Genomic DNA, 13,061 nt, shown 5'->3' with positions numbered 1-13,061 from the left:
CCACTGGCTTAGAAGCTAATTGCAGGGCCTTGCCGCAAGGAATCTGGTCTGGAGAAAAACTGTCTCACTCACTGAACCATGTCTGTAGAAAGTTGGAACGTGGCAGTTGTCTTGGAAACTTGTGGGTAAAGACCCTAACTGGAACCCTGTGACTGAGCAGTGTTCTGGAAATCACATTGGCTACCAGTATTTGTGCATCGGTGCAAGGTACCCAGATGCCAAAAAAACTTGCTTCATATCTTCAGCTGTGAGGCCTTAGGGTACTTTCACACTGGGGCAGTGCTGGTGTTAGCGGTAAAGCACCGCTAGCTTTCGCGGTGCTTTACCGCTGTTAAAGCGGTGCTTTTCAGTCACTAGCGGAGAACTTTTAACCCCCGCTAGCAACTGAAGAAAGGGTTAATTGTGCCGTGTTGCATTCATATCCATTGGCGGGGCACTGCCCCAAAGATGCTGCTTCCAGGACTTTTTTTCCCATCCTGCAAGCGCACCACCCCAGTGTGGCTTGAGAGCCGCATTTCAGGCACTTTACAGGTGCTATTTTTAGCGCTAATACACTTGAAACACGGCCCAGTGTGAAAAGGGTCTTACACTGTTCAGTAGCTTGCCTCATGGCCCCTAGCTGTGAGGTCTTAGCCTGTTCAGAAAGTTACATCCAGTCTTCAGCTGTAGCAGTTTACACTGTCTGACATTAACATTTACTCAAGGAGAAGATTGTCCTCTAATTACTATGTGCTTATTGTTTTGGTGTATCCAATGTCCTTCACTTCACTTGTTTAATAGTCTCTTCAAGCAATAAATCTTAAAAAGGCATCTGTCAGTCTGACAATGCTGCTGCTAATTGCAAGGCAGTGACTTAGCGCTGTCAGCTTGCAAAAGGAAGTACTGTTACTGGCATGATCTCCAGGCAAGAAACATTTTACCAGATTTAATCAAAATATTTTGCTTAATAAAACTGTATACAACTAGACATAATGGGTCGAGGTACATACACTTTAATTATTTGAAGAACCCCTGAGTCTTTTGATTTAACCGATTCCCGACCAGCTCCTGCACTTATACGTCAGTAGAATGGCATGGCTGGGCAAAGTAACGTACCCGTACATTCCTTTGAATTTCCCGCTGTGCCCGCTCTTGCCTGTTGCGAGCTCCGTGGTCACGGGTCCTGTGGACTCGATCACCGCAGGGATACCTGTGATCGTGTCATGGAGCTCAAGAACGGGGGGAGATGCTGTTTACATCGGCATCTCCCCATTCTGCCTAATGACAGCACACTGATCGTCTGCTCCCTGTCATCGCAAGCAGCGATCAGTGTGATATCACACACAGCCACGCCCCCAGACAGCTAGAAACATGCCCCTAGGATACAATTAACCCCTCCCCGCCCCTAGTGGTTAACCCCTTCACTGCCAGTGACATTTTTACAGTAATCAATGCAATTTTATAGCATCAATCGCTGTATTAATGCCAATGGTCCCAAAAATGTGTCAAAATTGTCCGATGTGTCCGCCATAATGTTGCAGTCACAATGAAAATCGCCGCCATTACTAGTAAAAAAAAAAAATTATTAATAAAAATGCCATAAAACTATCCCCTATTTTATAGACGCTATAACTTTTGCACAAACCAATCAATAAACACTTTTTACCAAAAATATGCAGAAGAATACCTATCAGCCTAAACTGCGGAAAAAATTTTTTTTTATATATATTTGGGGGATATTTATTATAACAAAAAGTAAAAAAAAATGCTTTTTTTTTCTAAATTGTCACTCTTTTTTTGTTTATAGTGCAAAAAAGAAAAACCGCATAGGTGATCAAATACCACCAAAAGAAAGCTCTATTTGTGGGAAAAAAAAGAATGTTAATTTTGTTTGGGAGCCACGTCCTCTCCCAACAGACTGACAATGCTGACAAAGATGCCTCTAAGTTCCTTCATCCAGAGTGGTGTTACTGACCAGTCACCAGATGTAAACAGAGAGACCGCATCTAATGCCTAGTAACCTGCAATATACCGTATTACAATTTTGGTTTTGGGTTTAATACTGCTTTAAGTTATTTGGGGAATGCTGCCTACGTGTAGCAAGCAAATGTATACAGCTTTAGATAAACTCATTTGCTGTGTTGACTTCAAATATTCATAGCTTTATTTATAATTCTGTAGATGCCAAGCATTCTCATGTGAGAGCTAGATTCTGCTCTGAACAAAATCAGGATTGTTTTTTCCCATAGACAAGTACCCAAAAAAGAACATAGAATTGCAAATCTTGAACTTACCTAGAATTCCTATTTCCAGACCATTCAGACTTTCTTCAATGCGTTCATATATTTTATTTTGTGTAAAGTCGGCTTGTATTAATTTAACATTTCTCCCTGTAGCCTGCTCTAAGAAAATAAAGAATATATATGAATTATAACATCACTACTACTAACAAAATATATTATTAAATATAACAAAATATAACAAAATATATTATTAACCATTGTGTATTTGCTTCACACTATGTTTGCACTCTGCTGTGATAGAAGTAGAATAACACACATTGGAGTTCATTTACTGAAGGCAAATAAACTGTTTTTTTTTTTTGATGAAAATGAATGTTGCACCTTGTAAGGGAATTATCCTTGGAGCTTATGGAATGTGGTGAAGTTTCACTTTGCAAAGAATACCCAATCACATGCAAGGAAAATAGAAATAATGCATTTTTGCTTGCAAATGATTTAATGATGGAAGCCAGCAGCGCTTCAAAGCATTCATTAAACTCTGAAGAAAATTCCTTTGTAAAATGTTACTTTCTTTGCACAGTAAACTGTCTATTTGCTTTTAGTGAATCAACCCCAATGGCTCTTACATTTATTGTTACATATTAAGTATATTTGCAAATGTAACTTTCATGTCTTTCTCCTTTTTTACCCTGAGAGCTGTATTTGGTTCCCCAAATGACTGCCAGTTCAAATTTCTTGCCTGGTGGCTGATAAAGATGTATGCAGATGTCTTCAAATACAATAATAGATGTAGTAGAGAATAATCAAATTATCCTGAAATCCCCTCACGCGCATTCCTGCCTTATGACGCTTAGCCCACAGTCTGTATATGATACAAAAGGTGTCTACAGACATAGGAGAACATTTTCCTAATTCAGTCAATTGTAATTCAGAGCAGGCAAACTTCTTATGACAGCAAAATGAGATCTATCTCCATATATAAATATCTGCAGTTTGAGAATTTTAATAGGTACAAAGAAGGGTAGCAAGGTAGAAGCTAACATTTATAGGCCAGTGACTTTAACATTCCAAGTTAATAGAATCGCTCACAAAAAGAAAGGTAATTGATCACTTAAAAATACACATTTTTATGAACCCAAAGCAGTATGGCTTTACTGAGGGTAGATGGTGTCAGATTAATCTGTATTAAGTTTTTGACTAGATCACTAAAGTTTTGGACTAGGGTGGTGCTGTGGACTTATATCTTGATTTCAGCAAAGCATGTGATACAGTTCCACATAATGATGTAATAAAAAAAAATGATACATGTAAGGACTTAACCATTGGGTTGGTTAGTGGATATTCAGTTGGCTAAAGTATAGATACTAGAGTGTGCTTGAAAATAGGGTGGGTTCATCCGAAACATTTGAACCAGAGACCAAGTATTGATAGTGTAGTGTAACGGTTTCAGCCAAATGATCAGACCAGCGGTGATGTGCAATTTCTACTTTACTTAACAATAAACTTCAACATAAATTGTACGGGAGATCGTGTGAACAAGGTTATATAGTACAGAACATTAATATGAACCGTGAAGAAAAAGGATATAACAATTATACAGCCATTCAACTAATGTCCACTAGATGGCAGCAGGGTGTTCTGAGTTCAATCTTCAGATAGAATAGAGAATAAAGAATTTCTTGTGTCCAGGATAGTAATCATTTGTTCAATAGACTGGGAGCTGAGTGGACCTACTGTTGGTACAAACCTCACGCTGGCCCTGCTTTCTGCTTGCTTCGGTCAGGAGGTTCTGGTGGCTGCAGATAGGGCCAGCCCATGTCATGGACAGCTTCCGAAAATGGACTGTAACAGAGTCCACTCCAGTGAATGGGGCTTGGAAAAATGCTACGTGCTCTTGTGCTCACTGCTGTTGGCACGCACACCAGACTTAACAGGGGAGGACCCAGCACCTGGGAACAGCTCACTTGCCCCGCCACTGCTGTCCCATCAGGCAGGATCTCTCTGGGCACAGGAAGCTGGGTGGAGCTGACATTTATACCCCCCGGGTGTGTCCAGGAGCTCAGAGAATTGTGGGGAGTTGAGTTAAAGGGACCTGCACCGGAATCTGGACAAAGGGGCACCCACTACACTCCACCCCACTTGAACTTGCGATTCCGGGCAAGTTTACCGACCATACAAAGTCCTGTGCAAAGCGTTCAGGTGGTTTCTTAAAGTTGTGTCTCTGAGAGCATCTCTTCAGGAGCCGGCAAAGGTACATCTTCACCTTCAGGCATCTCAGAGGACAGTGGGTCAGAGGGCTCCACAGCAGGAGTAAGAATCCGAGCTGGGCAATCATTGGGCTTCATGGCATTGTCTGTATCTGTAATCTCTCCTGGGAGATTTGGAGGGAGCAGTGAGGGGACAGGGAGTAGCCACCGCTGATTCTCTGCTGGGGCTGCTATGGGTGGCTCGGAAACCTGTTCTTCTGGCTCTCTAGATAAGCTCTCAGGCATCTCAACATAATTTCTAATAGGTTTGAGGAGACTGCGGTGTAGCCACCTCGGCCTTTCTTGTGTACTTTCCTTCTGGACGTCATAAACTGGCACTCCTGGAATTGGTTACTGTAGCACAACTCTGGGCACTTCCTCCGATGGAGTTTGTAGCTTGCCCTGCTGATGTGCACCTTTGCGCCGTTCCTGACTCTTCTCGTTCCACCCAAGTTCGCTCCTTTACAAACTGTTGGACTTCTGACAGACGTCACCTCCACTCCACTCTAGAATCCAGGTTGCTGGAGTATACTCCAGTTCTTCAGTGGGGACAACACCACATAGATCTATGGGTCCCCCAAGAGTACGACCAAACATCACGTGGTAAGGAGAGCAAGCTGTTGCTGAGTGCACAGTATGATTATACTTTCAAAGCACTTAAGCCAAGTAATGGATCCATCTGGTTAGTTTCTCATGGGCCAGCCCTCTCAACAGTTGTATCAGGGTACGATTAAAGCTCTAGCAGGCTCCGTTACCCTGTGGGTGATATGGGGTCATATGCGTCTTCACTCCTGGAAGAACTCACTTTCAAACCAGGGCCCTTGATCTGAATGTATCTTATGAGGGCAACCATAAGGGAAACAGAAGTGCTTCCACACTGCTTGAGCTGCAGTCTTTGCAGTCTGGTCACAAGTTGGTACAGCTACTGCAAAGCTACTGCAAACTTGGTCATGTGGTCCACCATAACAAGGACATGGCAATATCCATCTTCCGACATGTCGAGGGTGAGGAAGTCAACTGTCAATACTTCCAATGGGGCAGACGTGTTCCAAATCATGGGAGGCACCTGGACCTCAGCCCCCTTGGTCACAGAGCATACCTCACAGTGCCGACATATCTGATCAATCAACTGGAACAGCCCCACACACATGGCTTGCCTTTTGAACCAGGTGACTGTCTTGTGGACACCCCAATGTCCTCCTTCCACATGGATCCTTTCTGCCACTGGTCGAGCTCTGGTCCGTGACAGTACGACCTGCCAGGTTACCGAAGAGTCATGGGGGAACATTATTCTGCGATACAATATGCCATTTCTCAAGAGGAGGCATGACCATCCGTTGAGCAGTTTTTGGGTTTCTGGTAGCAGTTGTGATCTTTCTGTTCACTGGGCCAGCACCGTAACTGCATTGCCTCTATTACTGGGGCAATCACAGGGTCATCCTTCTGTGTTTCTGCCCAGTTATAATCTTCCAATACCTGGATGAGGTCCACCTGTGGTCTACTCTTAGATCTAGCCCCCATTAAGGGTGGAATTTCTTCTTCTTCTGCCTCTTCATCAACATCTTGCTGTGGTTGTGCTGAAGGGTACCGTGATAGGGCATCAGCCACGTGGTTGCCCTTTCCCGGGTGGTAATGCAGGGAAAAGTCAAACTTTGCCAGACGTGCTGCCCATCTTTGTTCCAGAGTGCCAGGTTTGGATGTCTGAAGATGTACTAAGGGGTTATTGTCCGTCCAGACTTTGAACTTAGACCCTGTGAGACTCTCTGCGAAACGTTCTGTGACGGCCCACACCAGCACTAACAGTTCCAACTTGAAAGAGCTGTAGTTTGCAGGGTTTCTCTCAGTTGGATGAAGGCTGCAGCTGGCATAAGCAATAAACCCCTTCCTTACCATCTTGCATTTGTGAGAGCACTGCCCCCAGGCACTGGTTACTGGCATCAGTTTGTAACAGAAAGGGGAGGGAGAAATCAGCAAAGGCCAATACAGGGGCTGTCACTAACCGTTGCTTTAAGTAAAATGCCTTTTGTTGTTCCAGTCCCCATTCCACCCTCTTGTGACCTCCTTTCTGGTCTACTCCATGTAGTCATTTCTGGATTGGAGCACCATGATGGGCGTAGTGCTTGATGAAATGTCGATAGTGCCCCGCTAACCCTAGGAAGGCTCTAACCTCAGGCACGGTCAATGGTGCCTTTCATTCTTGTATTAACTTGATTTACTCTGGGTTGGGGAGCATACCCTGTTTTGAAATGACATGTCCCAAATATTCAATCTCACTTTTGAACAGGTGGCATTTTTTTTGCTTAAGTTTCAGCCTATACTGATGTAGCCGGGCTAGAACAGCATTGAGGTGAGTGCGGTTTTCCTCAAAGTTGGCAGAGAACACCACTATATCATCAAGATAAATCAGGATGCTATCCAAGTTCATATCCCCAAGACAATGCTCCATTGTCCTTTGGAAGGTAGCAGGTGCATTGTTCAGCCCGAAAGGCATTGTCTTAAACTACCATAGTCCCATAGGGGTCACAAAAGCAGTTTTTGGTCGATCTGCTTTGGCAATGGCCACTGCCAATACCCACTGGCGAGATCAAGTGTGGAAAAGAACTTGACTTTTCCTAGAGCAGTTAGGGACTCTTCAATCTGCGGCAGGGGACAGGTGTCTCTCTTGTAGTGACAGCATTCAACCCTCTATAATCTACAAAGAAGCGGAGGGTGCCATCCTTTTTCCGCACTAATACAACGGGAGCTGCCCATGGGCTCTTGCCGTCTTTGATTATACCTTGCTGCATCATCTGTTCCAACATCTGCTTGACTTCCTGATAAAGGTGAGGGGGTATGCTTCTGTCGCAATCCCGGATGGGTGGATTTCCTCCTGTTGAGATCTCATGTTCAATCCCATTGCTACAGCCCAGGTCAAAATCACCCTAGTAAAACGCCTCCGACCACTTATCCACCAGTTGCCTTACTGCTTCTACCTGAGTGGGTGTAAGTTCCTTAGTGGACAGCTGTAGAAGTGGAAGTATCTGTTCTCTTCCCCATGCTGGGTCTGCCCCTGCTGACCATTTGGCAACATTCACTTTAGCTGCATAGCGTCGTCCATGAAATTTCTGGAGCTCTATGTGGTCCACTTTGGGAGAAATCACACCTGTAACCAGGGCCAGTTCCGCCACTGGTGTCACCGGGGCAGGTGAAGTGGAATCTTCTTGCTGTTCTGCATCCTAGCTAGCATAGTGCCTTGCCGAACTACTGTGAGAGTTCTAGGAACAAATGGGGCCATATCTGAGGGTAAGGGTTCCACTAGCACTGGGATGCCCTGCAGTCTATGGCATGATCCAACATTCTTGGGAAGTACAAGTTCTTTGCAGGGAGGTATTACAATCTCTGTCCCAAAGGGAACACTCATAACACCAGCCTTTTCATTAATGTTTGCGTCAGAGTCCTTTAGTGCAGCCAAGGTAAGGAGCAGCTTCATAACTTCTTTAGGTGGTCCCAGGTATGTAGGACATTGTTTTAACAGCTCAGGCCTCAGCCCCTGGATGATATTCATGCCCAATATCACCTGCGGCCGTCCTTTCCGGATGCTCGTGTAACCACAACACCTTTTTGGCCAAGGTCCTATCCCCACAGTTCTACTTTCATCCAGGTAATCCCAACCACTTCTATAGGAAGTTCGTTGGCAGCTGTCAGTGAGATCCAGGGGGTATCCTCACTCATTTTCTTCTTTAATAAGTATCACTGGAACAAAGGTTCTGGCAGAATGGTGACTTGAGACCCAGTGTCAAAGAGACATTCGATCTCTTGGCCATCGAAATACCCGTGGACCACAGGGAAATCGACCACCACGTCCTCCGTGTGTGACGGGGAGTCGTTTTGCTGGGCCTCCCCACTGCTTGACTCTTAGCGTCAGGGCACTCTGAGTTTAACGGCTCCCTCAGTATTCGATCAGGACAGTCCCTCAAGCGATGTCCCTTTTGTCAACAGCCCTAACATGGAGAGGGGGACCTCTCCTGTCTTGGTAATCTGCGGGGCGGTGATCGGTTTCTCCATGAAGGAGTGTGCTCCCTTGGCCCCCTAGGATTGTCTAGCTCATGTCTCAGCATGGCAAGTTCTGTCTCGAGCTGGGCCATTCCTTTCATCAGCTTGTGGATGGCCACCTCCCATGGAGCTGTGTGTTCAGTTTGTGGCAGTTTACATGGTTTATCACCTGCGCTGGCCATGAGGACATCCGTACTGGAACATCTGGGTTCTGAATATAGGATAGAGACTTCTAGAATTTAGTGGAATTTTAAGTTTGGGTTATTTCTGTCCTTTTCCTGTAACTTTTCCCTAACTTTGTCAGACAGAAGCCCATCCACAAACTGATCCTTCAGCCACCCATCTGTATCAATTCAGCCAGCACGTCCTGCTCACCTCCTCTCCTTGTGGCGGATCTCGGCTGCTATATCCTGCAGTTCCAGGGCATACTGTGGAATGGATTCTCCCACTCTCTGCCTTCTACTGATAAAGCGAGCTCTAAGATCCCCTAATGCAACCGTCTGGGTGTACACTGCTTCCAAGCGGCTGATTATCTTGTCTAGAGAGTCCTGGTCCTCTGCTGGAAGGTGTAGGATCAACTTCCTTGCTTCTCCTTCAAGGGCATTAATGGCCAGGTCTGCCTGTTGTGCAGGTGGGACCCCATATGACCCGATCAAGCCCCGCAATCTTCTAATCCAATCATCTAAGTCCTGATCTGGTCCCGGCAGCTGTTGTGGTAGCAATCCTGCTAGCAATAAAGAAGCTATGGCAAACTGTTTAACTCCCTCCGTGCCGCTGCTGACTGGCTCTGCCATTGTGCTGCTCTCCTCATCACTGGCTGACATGGCTGATCCTGTTTGTGAAGCCAAGTGTAGTGTAACGGTTTCAGCCAAATGATCAGACCAGCAGTGATGTGCAATTTCTACTTTACTTAATAATAAAATTCAACATAAATTGTACCAGAGATTGTGTGAACACGGGTATATAGTACAGAACAATAATATGAACCATGAAGAAAATGGATATAACAATTATACTGCCATTCAACTATTGTCCACTAGATGGCAACAGGGTGTTCTGAGTTCAATCTTCAGATAGAATAGAGGGCTAAAGAATCTCACGTGTCCAACATAGTACTCGTTCGTTCAACAGACTGGGAGCTGAGTGAACTTCCTGCTGGCACAAACTTCACGCTGGCCCTGCTTTCTACTTGCTTTGGTCAGGAGGTTCTGGTGGCTGCAGATAGGGCCAACCCACGTCATGGATAGCTTCCGAAAATGGACTGTAACAGAGTCCTCTCCAGTGACTGGTGCTTGGAAAAATGCTGCGTGCTCTTGTGCTCACTGCTGGTGGCCCGCACACCAGACTTAAGAGGGAAGGACCCAGCACCTGGGAACAGCTCACTTGCCCCGTCACTGCTGTCCCATCAGGGAGGATCTCTCTGAGAACAGGATGCTGGGTGGAGCTGACATTTATATCCTCCGGGCATGTCCAGGAGCTCAGAGGATTGTGGGGAGTTGAGTTAAAAGGACCTGCACCGGAATCTGGACAAAGGGGCATCCCACTACACTGATGTACCACATGGCTCCGTACTAGGTCTTGTTCTATTTACGTCTAATTTATGTCTGTTTGCAAGTCATATAAATAAAGGTTTGGTGGGTAAGCTATGTCTTTTTACTGATGACACAATGGTGTAGACTAGGGTTGATACTACATGACCTACATTCTAGTAACAGCCTCTGCTTTCAAAGTCTCATGTTCACATTCCTGTTGTAGTTCATGTTGTTTTTATGACTCCACAGACCAATAGGTATGAGAGTTTGACCATACTGGTCAATGGTTCCTAATATAACTTGTCAGATGCACTCACCTAGCTTGGATGAAGATGTCAGAAACCACATTTTCATATAGAAATAAGAATTATTTTCAAGTGTATTTTCTCTTTTGTGGTCAAGTTTGAGAAAATATCACTATATGTTTATGTGTTACTATTCACACAACATACCCAAAAATAGTTTTTAAAATATACTTCTTGCCTTTACAAATTTTGTCTGGAGTGAGGACAGGCCTTGACCCGACTGCAAGTTACTGTGAACAAGTTGAAATGAGAGGAAATTCAATCTGTCCCCACTAACACAGAGGGACACAGTGGGACATATCCGCTCTGCTGATTTCTATCATCCAATCATGTGCAGACAAAAATTATTATAAGTTATTTATTTTCCTTGCATGTCCCCCTCAGATCTATAGCGACTCCACTACCAAGTGCAATTGTAGTACAAAGTGGAATGAGTTCCCCTGGTTAAAATACAATTAAGAAGTCCAGCTTCTGGATCTGTAACCCTTTGTTTGGACAGACAGTGGTCTACTTATCTATAAATCTATTTTTACAAATGATAATACCATCTGTACAGACTACAAATGGGGTAATTATGGTAAACCTTATCTCCACAGGCCCCTCTGCATGGCTTTAGTTTTGGAGCTTTCAGAAAAGAAGTGAAATGTAAGTAGTACTTTTTTATGTTATGTTCTGTGAATGAGAACATGTAACAAATATAAAATGTGTTATGGCAATTTGGCTGCAAAAGGGGAAATACACTTTAAGGCATTTCCAACATTAATGCCAAACTTCATGTTGTCGTACTGAATGAACCTAAGCTTGTTTTAATTAATTTTAAGTTGCCTTTCTTTTTTAGAAATGTCATGAATAATCAAACAGAACAATTTTTTTTTTTTTTGCATTGATTCAAGGGAATTTTAACCTGATGATATGACATCTTTCAGGATAACCATCAGCATGCACCCATGGGGGCATGCAGCGATTGGGGATGGCGCATGTCCCTCGGACACAGCCCTTCCCTGATCACGGTAAACAGCCAATGCAATTGGCTATTTCCCACATGATCGGCTGTGTCAAATCACAGCCAGTCACATTTGTAAACAGAATCCGAGGCGCTCACCGCGGTGATCGGGGATGGTGTGTGTCTCTCAGACATAGCTCATCCCCGATCAGGGTAAACAGCCACGTGACCGGCTGCGATTGGACATCGATCGTGTGAGGAGAGAGCAGGGATCAGTGAGTGATTAGTGTCTGTCTACCGTGTATATTACTGTGCACAACATGCCCCGCAAATAAACAAAACCCGTCAGAAGTTCTGTCAGTCCATCTGAATCTGTCACAGCCCATCTGTCACACAGGACCGCCACCAGTACCGCCATTGGTACTGCCACCAGTCCTGCCATTGATATCGCCACTAGCACCGCCATTGCTACCGCCACACAGGCCCGCCACTAGTACCGCCATTGATACCGCCACCAGTACCGCTATCAGTACCGCCACACAGGCTCACCTCTAGTACCACCATCGGTACTGCCACACAGGCCCACCACTGATACCGCCATCGGTATATCCACACAGGCCCGCCAGTATTACTGCCATCTGTACCACCACACAGGCCCGCCACTAATACCGCCATCAGTATATCCACACAGGCCCACCACTAATTCCACCATCGGTACTGCCTCTAATACCACCATCCGTATATCCACACAGGCCCACCACTAGTATAGCCATCGGTACCACCACATTTTAATGATAATTCACAGTGCCCTCCCCATGATCACACCAACCACAACAAATTATACAAAATATGCCCCATAATAAATTCATTTTCCCAGCGATTTGCTGAAGTGTTTATCCCAGACCAAAATATTTGTGTGAATGAATCCCTTATACACATTACTGCCCATCTGCACTTCAAGCAGTATATCCCATGTAAGAGAGCCAGGTACGGGTTAAAATTTAATAAACTTTGTGATCAAGTCACTGGATACGTGTACACCTTTTGAATTTATGAAGGCAAAGACTCTCAGGTTTCAGCCTCGTGAGTGCCCCACATGTATTGTAACCAGTGGGAAAATTGTCTGGGAGCTGGCATACCCCCTGTTGGAAAAAGGATACCATTTATATGTGGACAATTATTATACCAGCTTTCCCCTTTTTCGCCACCTTTACCGTAATCAAACCCTGGCCTGTGGTACCTTAACCACTTCCCGACCAGCGCACGACGATGTACGTCGACAGAATGGCACGGGCAGGCATATTGGCGTACAGGTACGTCCAATATTCGTTGCCGCCGTGCCATCGGGAGCGCGCCGCCGGCGGCGCGCTCCCGCGCTGGTCGGGACCCCCGTGAGTCCGGTCGCGGGACCCGCGGACTCGATCGCCGCGGGCATCCCCGCGATCGTCTCACGGAGCGGCCGAATGGAGGAAATGCTGTATAAACAACATTTTCCCATTCTGCCTAGCAACTAGTGACGCTGATCTCTGCTCCATGTGATTGGAGCAGAGATCAGTGTACACTAAATGAAAGCCCAACCCCCCCACAGTTAGTAACACACCCCTAGGAACACTTAACCCCTACACTGCCACCCACAGGTTAACCCTTTCACTGCCAGTGTCATTTACACAGGAATCACTGCATTTATATAGCAGTGATTACTGTATAAATGACAATGGTCCCAAAAATGTGTCAAAAATGTCCGATGGGTCCCCCACAATGTCGCAGTCACAATAAAAATC

The 13,061-nt window shown here is 45.2% G+C and overlaps 1 protein-coding gene across 1 annotated transcript in view; it reads right to left on the bottom strand.

Annotated features, from left to right (window-relative positions):
- The window catches only part of HSD17B3 (hydroxysteroid 17-beta dehydrogenase 3), a 149,591-nt gene that overhangs the window by 84,455 nt on the left and 52,075 nt on the right, over positions 1-13,061 (bottom strand). Inside the window, exon 4 of the mRNA XM_077474804.1 lies at positions 2,274-2,381. Coding sequence (XP_077330930.1) covers positions 2,274-2,381 — 108 coding nt within the window. The remainder of the gene's footprint in view (positions 1-2,273; positions 2,382-13,061) is intronic.

Source organism: Lithobates pipiens, unplaced genomic scaffold (assembly GCF_037356315.1).
Source record: "Lithobates pipiens isolate NorthernLeopardFrog02 unplaced genomic scaffold, aLitPip1_a1.2 Scaffold_13, whole genome shotgun sequence".
Taxonomy (NCBI): Eukaryota; Metazoa; Chordata; class Amphibia; order Anura; family Ranidae; genus Lithobates; species Lithobates pipiens.
This window is presented reverse-complemented; position numbering and strand designations above follow the sequence as displayed.